The following is a 13792-nucleotide window of genomic DNA, read 5'->3' on the forward strand; positions in this document are numbered from 1 at the left end:
AAAGCACAGAGGTGACTCTCTCTTAGTATCCAGCTTTCAAGTAGAACAGATGACACTCTTAGGAGATAGAGCCTCCAGCTCTGTGTTCCATGGCCGGTCTCCGCCAGAACTTTATGTAAAACACCATATCTCCATCTCCCTATTCAATTGTATTTTGGTTCAAATCTCCTAGACTGGCATCCAGCCTGTAATCTCCTCCCAAAATAGCCATTCTGGACACCCACTTCCATGTCTGACACCTCAGTGTCTCGTGCATTGCAATGTTCATTTAGTCTGGAAAGCTATAAAAGTCCATTTATTATGGATCTGCTACTGCTACACCTGCATTAATTGTGGCAGCAGCTTCAGAATGTGTATTTTACTAGGAAAAGGGTAACATGTGAGACTAGCAGCTATAAAGTGAGTAATGGAAAGGTCTGCAATGGACCCATATGAAATTTATAGCTCCTTTTGATTTGTTGTGGAACTTGTGAGTGGAGATAATACAACCACTGCATATGTCCAAAGCAGGAGATGAGACAACCTCACTCTATTTATGAAATATGTGTGAAACCTAAACAGACTACACCTTGAAACTTCTAACAGGCTCTGAAAAAACCATTGTCTTTCTTTAAGGAAAAGGGACCTGTGTAACCTATAATGGACTACTGTATGTCTTGTTGTACCATTCTCAAATATCTTTTCACAGTTTTCCTCCACTGGCCTTTACATTACCTTGCCCTGTCTAACTAGCAATGTAAGAAACTGCTAGAATAGAATCGCATTGGTAGTATGTGTTCACTAATGTATCCATTTTTCTCTACATTTACATACTTATTCTACAAGGCATCATGTGGTGCATGGCAGAGGTCACCTTGCATCACTACTAGTCATTACCTTTCTTGTTCCATTTGCAAACAGAGTGAAGAAAAAATGACTGTCTAAAAGCCTTTGTAAGAGCCCTAATTTCTAACATCTTATCTACGTGGTCTTTATTAGAAATGCACACTGGAAGCAGCAGCATCGTTCTGCAGCCAGCCTCGGCCTCTGAATTTCTGCACTACTGCCTTATGAAAAGAGCGTCTTCTCTCCAGGAATTCTCTTTTGAGTTCATGAAGCATCTCCGTTATGCTTGCATGCTGCTTGAAACAACTGAACAACTGTTAACAAATCTAGCAGCACGCCTCTGAATTGATTTGATATCTTCCTTTAATCTGACCTGGTGCAGATCTCAAATACTCGAGCAGTAATCAACACTGGGTCACACTGGTGTTCTGTATGCCAACACCTTTATGGATGAGCTACATTTTCCCAAAATTCGCCAAGTAAAGTGAAGTCAAGTATTCGCCCTCCCTACTACCAACCTGATGTGCTCACTCCATTTCATACCACATTGTAACATAACGCCTAGATATTTAAGTGATGTGACTGTCACACACAGCATCCTGCTAATGCTATATTTGAACATTATAGGATTGTTTTCCCCCCTCATCAACATTAACTTACTTTTTTCTACATTTACAGGAAGCTACCATTCATCACACCAATTAGAAATACTGTGTCATACTGTACACACCTAAAATCACTCAATGACAACACCTTCCCATACATCAGCAAACAGTTATAAATTACTGCTCACCCTGTTCGTCAGATCTTTTATGTATATAGAGAATAAGAGCAAGTTCTATCACACTTACCTGGGGCACTCTTGATGATTCCTCATCTCTAATGAGTACTCACCACCGAGGGCAATGTACTGGATTTTGTAACTTAAAAAGTCTTCGAGCCACTCTCATATCTTAGAACCCAAACTGAATGCTCGCACCTTCACCAACAGCGAACACGGTCAAGTTTCACATAAGCAACACTTTCTGAATTCACGCTGATTTGTTAACAGAAGCTTTCCGTCTCAAGGAAATGCATTATATTCGAACTCAGGATGTGTTCGAGAATTCTGCAGCAAACTGATGTTAAGGATATTTGTCTATAATAATGTGGGTCCATTCTTTTACCTTTCTTATATGCAGGAGTCACCTGCCCATTTTTCCATTCACTTGGAACTTTTTGCTGTGTGAGATATTCACGATAAGTAAGGGGCCAGTGTCACAGAGCTCTCTGCAAAATCTGACAGGGATTTCATCTGGACCTGTTATTTATTAGTTTTCAACTCTTTCAGTTGCTTCTCTATGCCACGGATGCCCGTATATAGATCCACCCTATATGTGAGAATCTGTATGGCCATGAAACAATGGTATGTCAGTACAATCCTCTTGCATAAATGATTTCTAAAATGTGAAATTTAAACTTCACCTTTCTTTTTGCTGTCTTCTGTGGCCACCACAGACTGGTCGACAAGCAACTGGATAGAAGCCTTCAACCTGCCTAGTGATTTTATGTGTGCCCAGAATCTTATTGGTTTCTCAGCAAGATCTTTCACTAAGGTATGATCGTGGAAGATGGTGTAGACTTCACACCTTCATTATCTTACATAGGCAGAATTTAATAGAAATTTGTGCCTATCAACATTTGTGCATTCTTTTTGAATCAAGAGTGCAACAATGTCCATTTTGTCAGTATTTTTCCGAATCTGAGTATTAAATCACAAAGGATCCTTTCCATCCGTAATCCATTTACTTGTCATAGAGTATGTCTTCAGAGTGTGATGTACAACCAGTTTAAACTGATCATATTGGAGCTAACTGATGTCAATTCGTTGTCTAAGTGAGATGCTAATAACTGCTTATCTGTTTTTTCTGGCATAAATACTCTCTTAGCTATCTTGACAGGTTTGTTAATTTTTTAGTACCTATCATCACTATGATTCCATCCTGATTACTAATCCCTGTGTCTATACTAACACTGTTGATAGTGTCAGGCTGTTTGCAGCCAAAACGTCTCTGTATGTGTCATCCAACTAGTTGTTCAAGGCAGTTTTTGGAAGATGTGTTCAAAAGTAATTCACAAGACTGTCTTTCCATACCACCTACAGTAAATCCATAGACATGCCTGTCTATACTCGGTAACCAGCAACTAATACTGCATGATCTGGGTATTAACACACTACTGAGCACAGATTTTTCTCGAATGATTCTACAACTGTTATGGTGGAATCACGTGGCAGGTAAGCACATCCAACAACTAACTTGAGCTCACCTAGGCCTGTAAATGGTGTCCAGATAATTTCAAAGTCCAATTCAATTTCAAACTAAGTGCATACAATATCTTTGGTGACAGCTATAACACTCCTCTTATAATGTCTAACCTGTCTTTCCAATGTAAGTTCCATACATACGAGGGTCACTCCAAAAGAAATGCACACTATTTTTGTAAAAATACAGTTTTCATTCTGCATGAGTGAAAGTTTTACAGTGTATAGATACATCCTTCCTGCTTGTTTTCAAACTTAGTTCAACCTGTTCCTGTGAGTGGCGCCATCACAGCATGTCTTCAAGATGGCTGCTACATTTGACATTCGTCAGAAGCAACATGCTGTCATAGAATTCCTGTGCTGTGAAAACGAGACAGTAGGAAACATTCACAAGAGGTTGAAAAAGGTGTATGGAGATGCTGCTTTTGATCGCAGCACAATTAGTCGGTGGGCAAGCAGGTTACTTGATGAAAGCGGGCATGGCAATATTGAGGACTGTCCTCGCAGCGGCAGACCTCGTACTGCACACACTCCAGACAATGTGCAGAGAGTTAACAAATTGGTGACTGCTGACAGACACATCACAGTGAACGAATTGTCACGCTACGTTGGGATAGAGGAAGGAAGTGTTTGCAGAATACTGAAAGTGTTGGCGTTGAAAAAGGTTTGTGCCAGGTGGTTTCCCAGGATGTTGACAGTGGCTCACAAAGAAACAAGAAAAACGGTATGCAGCGAACTTTTGGAACAGTACGAGAATGGTGGAGATGAATTTCTTGAAAGAATTGTGACAGGTGATGAAACATGGCTCCATCGTTTTTCACCAGAGACGAAGAGGCAATCAATGGAGTGGCATCATGAAAATTCACCCAACAAAAAAAAATTCAAAACCACACCTTCTGCTGGAAAAGTTATGGCTACAGTGTTTTTCAATTCTGAAGGACTCTTGCTTGTGGACATCATGCCAAATGGAACCACCATAAATTCTGGTGCATATATGACGACACTGAAGAAACTTCAAGCTCGACTGAGTCGTGTTCAACCACATCAGCAAAAGTAGGATGTTTTGCTGTTGTGCAACAATGCACGGCCACATGTCAATCAAAAAACCATGGAAGCAATCACAAAACTCGGATGGACAACACTGAAACACTCACCTTACAGTCCTGACCTGGCTCCATGTAACTATCATCTCTTTGGGAAACTGAAAGACTCTCTTCGTGGAACAAGGTTTGAAGGTCATGACTCCCTTGTGCCCTCCCTTGTGCTGAACAGTGGCTCCAACAGGTTGGTCCAGAATTTTACCGTGTGGGTATACAGGCGCTGGTTCCAAGACGGCGTAAGGCAGTTGAGACGGATGGAAAATATGTTGAGAAATGAAAATATTGTTCCTAAAGGATGTATCTACACACTGTAAAGCTTTCAAACATGTAGAATAAAAGATGGATTTCAAAAAAATAGTCTGCATTTCTTTTGGAGTGACCCTCGTATTTCAGAGTTAACCACTTCTGGTTTTGCCGCTCTTATTTCCAAAAATAATTTGAGTGCGACAAATTTCCTGGAGGGCAGTACGCTCTGGAACTTTGTTATGAATACTTTGACAATTTACTGTTAGAATTTTAACAGGCTAAGTGTCTCTGCCCAAAAAGCCTCCATGCGCACCCCACAAGTACTCCACTACCTAAGTAGCTGCTTCTTTTGTATTATGCACCCCAGACCTATCATCTACACCCCATAACTCAGGTCCAGAAATATGCACAAAATCAACAGAGACCTGGTTGAGAGCCTCCACTCAGCCCCAAACCAGAGGACTCCAACTGACTCTGGGTAAAATGCTACAAAATATAAGTTCTGCTTGCACTATGAACCCCACAAACAAGACCAGCAGTCTTCACCACTTCTGCCAGCCACCCATAGAAACAGAATATGTCCTCAGAACCCAAGTGATAGGTGTCACTGGCACTGACATGAGCAACAACTTGCAAACTACTGTAACCTCCAAGCTCTGTAGCCACAGGCAAGGCCTCCTCCATATCTCACATGAAGCTCCCAGCTCCATCTCCCTTGGCTGACATACTGGGTGAACATTGGAATTCTTTCCAGTCCTTGACACTCTTTCCCTAAGAGGGCTCACAACGTGCTGAACACTGGAGCTACTGATAACTAGTAAACCTCTCCTCCCATGTGCCTGCTCTTTCTCCTAAAATTCTTCCAACAAACCGAAGTCGACCATTTGCCTTTCCTACTACAATCATTACATGCTTGTTCCATTTTATATTGCTTTGCAACATTATGTCTAGTTATTTAATCGATATGACTGTCAAGCAGCACACCACTAATTCTGAATTTGACCATTACAAGATTGGTTTTCCAACTCATCTACATTAACGTATATTTTCTCACAGTTGGAGAACGCTGCCACTCTTCATACCAGGTAAAAATCCTGTCTAGATCATCCTGTATTGCCCAACAATCATTCAACAACTTAACTTTCCCCATACACTACAATGTCATCAACAGTCACATACTGTTGCTCATCCTGTCTATAAGATCGCTCCTCTATGGCAGAGGCTGGTCAAATGACCCAGTGCAACAGCAAATGACGGTTTCCTCACAAATGTTGAACTGGAGATCCACCTCAGTGGCGGGTGTCATTACTGGCATTCATTTTGGGTTTCTTCACAGCATAGTGCTATTTTGAGGAGTTCAAATGCCTCTGAGCACTCTGGGACTTAACTGCTGAGGTCATCAGTCCCCTAGAACTTAGAATTACTTAAACCTAACTAACCTAAGGACATCACACACATCCATGCTCGAGGCAGGATTCGAACCTGCGACCGTAGTGGTCGCGCAGTTCCAGACTGTAGCGCCTAGAACCGCTCGGCCACACCGGCCGGCTTTTGAGGAGTTCATGCAAGCAGTTGACCAATTATTTTTGCCTTGGTCCCTACACCATTGTGTCATAAAGGCAATGCTGAATCTTACACAGCTACCATATTGCATAAGGCAGGCATCATCAAATAATGAATCAAGTTCCCTAACCACTCTCTGGTAGAAAATGAACATGATCAAATTTTATTTGCTCTGCAGAAGTTACTTCAGACTGTGAAGGATTTTGTGGAAACTGACATCAGTCACAAAAGCCTAAAAACTTACACTTGGCAAGCTGTTTAAAGCTGGAGGAGTGAGCAATATCTACCAAGAAAAATGAGTACGTAGTTTCTGCAATAAATACTGTGGATTAATCACTTAACATGTAATAATTTTGTAGAATACTGGCTCACTGTTGTCACAACAAGTAGGAAATTTCAAATATAAAGAATGTTAAGGATGAAAATGGGAACTATCTTAGAGATTAAGATGCAAATTAAGAGAAAACAACACGTAAAACAACTGTGGAGAATTTATCATCTTATCCCACACTCTAAGATTTAATGCTCCTTATCACTTCAAATACACTTGGCACTCAAATGATACAAAAAAAGAGAAAACTTTTACATACCTTCCGACATAGTTACGCCAGTAGGATTGTGAAATAGAGGGATAGTGTAGAACACAGCCCAGAATGGTCTTTGTTCATCTGTCATCCATTTCCCTTTACTTTTTTCTTCAAGAGCAATTTTCTTAAATGCCTCTGTATCAACACCATCGTTGTTCAAAGGAACTTTAACAATTCAAGTTAAATGTCATATGACTTTAAGGAAAGAAACTGTAAGAAAATTACTATGTCATTATGAATAAAAGATATTAACATTATACGTAATTGCATATGCATTTTTCTACAATAGGTTTCAGTTTACAACATTACGATATTAATACCCCCCCCCCCACACACACACACACAGAATGATAGTTATGAGATGCGGTGCAGCTCTCAGAGCGGCCACACATCATCTCCACAACCTTTATCATTTCTTTTTGTCTAATGCATTAGCACATTATTTGGTGTTGACACTCACCCTTACTGTATTATACAAGATTTCCAGATTTGTGACCATTCGTGCTGCCTTTCTGTTTATACGTTCAATATCCCCATTCGACTTATTTGGTATGCGTCCCACACATTTGAGCATTATTCTAAGATAGGACACCCAAGTATTTTGTCAGTACACTCCTTCATAGACCAACTACAGTGTCCTGCCACAGAACTGAAATCTGCCATCTGCCTCCAGTACAACAGAGCCTATGTCCTCATTCCATCCATCAGGTCTAAAAATCTTTCTATATATTTATTTTCAAATTGTAGTAACATTTCTTAATCATTGTAGCTTCAAATCTATATAATTATGCTGTCATTATAGTATTAATGGATTAAAATGAATTTTGAAGTTTTGTTGAACACTCTTTTCTTAAGATTTTGGTACACAGTAAAGTGTTGTCTTGGTTCACCAAGTACTCTGTCTTCTCCTCATTAGTACATAGTTCTGTTTCCTTGACAATTTTACTTCATTCTGTTTCTTTTAGCCTTGAACTTTTTATCAACTCTATATCATCTGCATAGATGGTGTCTAGTAACAGTTTTATATTCTGCAGTCTGATTCCCTTGGGGGGTCAGGTTTCACAAATATTATACCAATCTTCTCTAAAATAAGGTTAAATTGAGTCTCCTTGACTTAGTCCAGTGTAAAACTTACCACTTTTTCTAGCAGTGTCTTTATTTAGCATAGAGTTTCTTCCATACATATATTAACTAATCTGAATAATTTTCAAAGTATTTCATGATGTGGGGGGATAACAATGTGTGGACATCTGTATGAAATTCCTGAGCCTTCTGAGTTATCTTTGGCAGACTGTAGAATGATCCATTGTGGAACCGGTTTTGTATAAGCGACGCTGGTAATCCCCAATCAGTTCTTCCATTTTGGGCACAAGTCTGCTCATAAGGCATATCAATAAGATTTTAGAAGTAACACTGAGTAATTCAATTACTCTAGTGTTATCACATACAAGAGAATCATTGTTTTAAAATATGGGACAAATAACAGTGGTTTTCCAATCTGTAGGAGACTTCTCTCAAGTTTTTATATATCTGCTTGATATTATAACGTGCTTCATATAGTTTGTTATGGTATTTCTTTTTACACTATCTTAAAGCTCATTGTACTTCCCTGCAGATTTTATCATATCTTTCCTGTCTTTGATCCATGCTTCTTTTGTATTTCTTTTTTCCAGCATTTTTAGTTTGTTAATACACTCTTTTTTCTACTGCTTTGCAACACTTTGTGAATACTGATTGTGCATGGACTACATTTGTACAAATAGTCATTGTTGTTGCAGTATATTTATGTTCCAATAAAGTAATGATTCAATTTTCTTTTCAGTATTTTATTTCACCCGCAGAACATTTTCACTCTAAATATGGACCTCTTCCATTTTTCATATGAGGAGGACTGTCTGACTAGTGCATCCTGTAAGAAAATGTCCATACATTGTGGTTCTCTTTTGTGCATTAATGCAATGTGAAACTTTTGTAAGTAATATTTCTGCAACAAAATTCTCAACTGCATAGCAAAAAGGTTGACAAACTCCAGCCATAAAAACAGTACGATTTACAGGTTACCTACAAAAAATGAATTTGGAATGATAAAAACAAGTTAAATATGTATATTATGCACTAGAATGTTAATGGTATAAATGCTGTGTTTTCAAACAAGAGTTATAAGGTAATGATTTTTAAATTATTCTTTTGAGAATAAACATGTAAGTTATTTGTCTCAATGAATGTTGATTTGCAGAGGAAAAATTACAGATGACTAAAATTACTAGGAAAATTCAAAACTCCAATGTAGTGAACAGATTTTGTACATAAAACAAATCACACATAGCTTCAGACATACTTCTTTACTCAAATATTAATTACGACATGGGAAATGACAGAGTGTTTATATCTGAGAGACTCTGTGCAGAGTTAACCCCCACAATACCAAGGGTGGAGGAGGGGGGATTTACTTTACGCCCACATTTTGAGAAAATTGTAATCTAGTCACTTACTTTATATTTTAAAATAATGAAAAAATATGTTAAACTTATTCTGAAAATTTAAGTCTCAGTAGCAGATGTCACTTTTTGCACTGAATGGCATACTCAATATTTCTAAGTTCAGGGTCTTACTTGCACATCAGCAGCTCTTTAAAAGGTGTGTTGAAAGTAAAAGTCAACAACAATGAATGAAATTTGCATTTAAAAATTTTTATAGGTGCTGGTCACAAAATCAATAGTACTTGTTACTGAAAGGGCGTTGATACTGTCAAGTGCGTGCTAGAAGGTATTTTCAGGTTCCAGACCGTACATTCACTCCAGTACCTCTTTAAAAATAATGCTGTAAATATAATTAAACAACAATTAACAAATTCTATTTATTTATTTTTTTGGAAGGTGAGCATTAAGGAATCTCCCCCTTTCCCCTGGGAATGTATGTTATGGAAAATTCCTTGGTTTTGTTAGGGTTAAAAGATTTAAATATTACAGCAGATTTGATTTACAAACTCTCAGGAAAGATATTTCCCTCACTAAATTTCAATGTCTGCTTGAAAACCTCAGTAAAGAAAAGAGGAAAAGCCTGCTACAGCAGCTGATTTCTGTAGCAAAAGTGGGAGAGATATATGGAAATTCATTGATTTAATACAGTATATAACTTCACTCTTAATTACTTTTGAACTACCAAAACCAAGCAAAGAAATTTAATGTACGAAAAATGCAACTTTAATCAAGGAACTGCTCATCTTCAGTAACAAGTGAGGTCAAATTGTCTTCTGAGTATAAGAATTTCTAGTGTCATGATACTCAATAAACTATAATGTAATAACAATAACAGCAACAGTAAAGAAAATTTAAAGATACAAGGCCAGGCACTCAGTCCAATCAGAAGATACAAGGACCATCTAGCACAGGCAAAATCATACTTTCCAATCCAATCACACGCAGTTCCACCAGAAACTGAATCGACAAGCTGCAAGAAAAGTTGAAAACCCAGAGAAAATGCAACAGCCAAATTCTGAAAAGATCTCTGGGAAACTGAAAAAGACTACAAGAAAACTGTTGGGTGGATAAAGGACTTTGAAAATAAATTTTCTAAGAAAATGTAACAGCTCAAGGTAACACCTGAAATGATTGAGGAAAGAGTGAGGAAAGTCAGGAACTGGACATCCCTTGCCAATGATTAATGGCACAGCTCCTGGTTCAAATTCCTGGCCAGTCTGTATGTGAAAATGACTGATCTGTAACACAGTGCTGAGAACACAAAACATCAGTGAGTGGCTAACTGGCAAACTGTTTTAATTACAGAACGACTCAGCTAAAGGGACAATAACACTGTTGACAATCCTGTTCAAGTTGCTGACAGACTTCATAGCCAACAGAAGTCAGGACTTTCTTGAAGAATATAACATCATACCAATATAACAAAGAGGTAGCAAACGAAGCAGCAGGGGAAAAGAAGACCAGCTCCTGGTCAATAAAATGATTGTGTAAAATTGCAAAAACTGGAAAACTAATCTGTATATGATGTGGACTGACTGCAAAAAAGATTGACTCACTGTCACACAGTTGCATCATTAGGTGCATGGGAACTATTGGGGGTCAGCAGAATCATCAGAATCAATTTTCAGAAAATGCAATGGAACACTGGAAAACAGAATTATTTGTTAAAAAAGAGTTACAGACTAGCTAACATCAAGAAACACAATTACCAGGGGCACTCATTTTCACCACTGTTGTTCATTTTCTTTATTCTACTGTCAATCATCTTCACAAAAAAATCCTAGGCTATTAAAGAGCAAAAAATTCTAAGATAACATCCCACTTACTGCACATGAATGATGAAGATCTAGAGAAAATTTGACACTGAAATCCAGTTTGAATCTTCGGCAATGAAAGTGAAGCCATCAAAATGCCTAATGGACAAACCAGAAAGTTCCTTTAGCCACAAGCCTACGAGCACCTACCCATTTTGCAGATGGGCAACAGCAAGTACAGGCATGTACAAAAGTGGCCAGCAAAGAGTACACCCAAAGGATTTGAACAAATTTGTATGGCAAACTGAATGGTGACAATAATATCAAGGCAATAAATACATGGGTCATACCCATCATTGCAGGCATTGTGAACAGGACACAAGCAGAGGTGAATAATACAGACAGGAAAATATGAAAATCATGCCCATTCACCATGCACTCCACTTTCACAGTGATGTTGACAGACTGTTCTTTCCCAGAAAAGCAGGAAGTAGAGGATTCTTGCAAGTGAGGCACACAGTGGATAAGAGAAATATGCATTGACAGACTAAGCAAAGAATCAGCTCTGATTGACATCAACAACAGAAAGCTTCTGAAGGTGTAGAAAACCAAGAATCAATACCAAAAAGTGTACACCAATATCGAACTGACAGTGTATGCAATAAAGCATTGTGTGGACAACATTGAAGGCAAATAGATAAAGAGAAGTCCTGGTCTTGGATGACCAACAGAACCTCAACAAAGGAAACTGAGGCCTAATTTTTGCTCTATAGGAAAAAGCCACCACAACTGATGCTATCAAAGCCAGAATCGAGAAATCCGCAAAATCCCAGAGTACAGACTCTGAACAGAAGCTGACAAAACAACTGACCATATCTTGATGTGTTGCATGATGATCACTCAGACCGATTGCAAGCAGGGATGTAAAGATGTGGCTCAAAAGATCCACTGGAACTTATACCAAAATTACCACCTGTGGGCGGCAAGGAATTGGTGAATCACAAGCCAGAAAAGATCGTCGAAAACTAATATGCCAAATTACTGTGGGACTTCAGACTTAAATTGATTGAATCCTGCAAAGTAATACATCACAAATAACAATTGTGGAAAAAAGAAAGCATGGCTCACAGACATTGTCATCCTAAGTGATAGCAGAATCAAAGAGAAACAACTAGAAAAACTTACCAGGTACAAAGACTTGAAAATCTAACTGCAGTGACTCTCATGAAAACGAGTTAAAGTTGTCCCAGAGGTTCTTTCACACCATACGCAGTGCCAAAATATCTCAGAAGGCACATAAAAACCATTAGCATTGATAAAATATCCATATGCCCACTACAAAAAGCCATTCTACTGGGATCTGCATGAAATACTGGCCCTAGACACTTGAGAAGTGATAAAATACAAAATGCAGCACACTGAACTCATTTTCTGTGTTTACTGTTGTTGTTGTTGCTTGGACATTTTTGAATGTCAAATGTTTAAGGTGTGAAGGCAACAAAACAAATAGCAAACAACAGAATTATTTTAAGACAAAGGCAATGGGGAAAAAAATACAACAGAGTTCTTCAATTATTTTTGCACAAAGTCCTATTTCAAAGTAAATGCTCTGGGCTAAATATATCTTTTGGACTTGAGCAAGAACCTGGGTGCCTCAAACAGTTTTAAAGACTATAAAACAGGATGCCGTAAATGTTAAATCGCTAAGATGGCATTTGCAGGGTGGGGTGGATGGGATACACACTAAAGGATATTGAAGCCATGTGTAACACAGGCAACCCCACTCCCAGCCAACTTTAATAATCAAGCATTCTTTTCAAACAGAGATGCTTTCCCATTGTGTTAAAGTATGGTTGTAATAGCCAAGAAACTAGCAAATGTCTGAATGATGGATTTAATGAAAGCAGATGTAAGTATTAAACCTGTAAATATTAGAAGTTTAAATTTAATTCATATACATAATTTTACTGTTTACTGACTGAGGATCATTAAAAATGAAACTCAAGTTTTTCTAACTACATTTTTGTAATGTGTTTATCTGACATGTTCCACACCCGGGAGGATTCCCTCTTTTATGGGACAATGGAATGAATAATTAATCTAGTCTAATCTAATCTATGCAGAAGTGAAACATCTGTTTGGGAAATGATAAAGGGTGGACATGATAAACTACCATTCTGTTTCCATTATTTCACTCTTATTGGAAGTATCTGAGAATATAGATGACAAATTATACTGCAAAGTATACTACTACTACTATTATTATTATAATTACTATTATTATTATTATTATTTCTTTCCTTTCTCAGACGTTATGTCTGGTTAAAAATGGTAAGTGATGCAGACTTTGATCAAGCGTGACTTCCTTTTAACTGTACAGTATATGTTACATTGCATTTAGGAACTTTCGGGTAATTGAACATGTATCAATAATTACAGATTTCTGTTGTATATATACGTTTGGATGTAGCTGTATTACGTTGATGTACTGGTGGATATTGTGTGGTATGACTCCTGTAGTTGATAGTATAATTGGTGTAATGTCAACTTTATCCGGATGCCACATGTCCTTGACTTCCTCAGCCAGTTGGATGTATTTTTCAATTTTTTCTCCTCTTTTCTTCTGTATATTTGTTGTATTGGGTATGGATATTTCGATTAGTTGTGTTAATTTCTTCTTTTTATTGGTGAGTATGATGTCAGGTTTGTTATATCTGTTATAATGGTTCTGTTACAGTATAATTTGTATTCATCATTCTCCAGTACATTTTGTGGTGCATACTTGTATGTGGGAACGTGTTGTTTTATTAGTGTATATTGTATGGCAAGCTGTTGATGGATTGTTTTTGCTACATTGTCATGTCTTCTGGGGTATTCTGTGTTTGCTAGTATTGTACATCCGCTTGTGATGTGATCTACTGTTTCTATTTGTTGT

At 37.9% G+C, this 13792-nt stretch overlaps 1 protein-coding gene across 1 annotated transcript in view; it reads right to left on the reverse strand.

The window, feature by feature from the left end:
• The window catches only part of LOC124612064 (2-aminoadipate transaminase), a 66047-nt gene that overhangs the window by 22937 nt on the left and 29318 nt on the right, over positions 1-13792 (reverse strand). The window contains exon 4 of the mRNA XM_047140297.1: positions 6627-6788. Within this exon, the coding sequence (XP_046996253.1) occupies positions 6627-6788 (162 nt within the window). The remainder of the gene's footprint in view (positions 1-6626; positions 6789-13792) is intronic.

Source organism: Schistocerca americana, chromosome 1, assembly GCF_021461395.2.
Source record: "Schistocerca americana isolate TAMUIC-IGC-003095 chromosome 1, iqSchAmer2.1, whole genome shotgun sequence".
In the NCBI taxonomy this organism is placed as follows: Eukaryota; Metazoa; Arthropoda; class Insecta; order Orthoptera; family Acrididae; genus Schistocerca; species Schistocerca americana.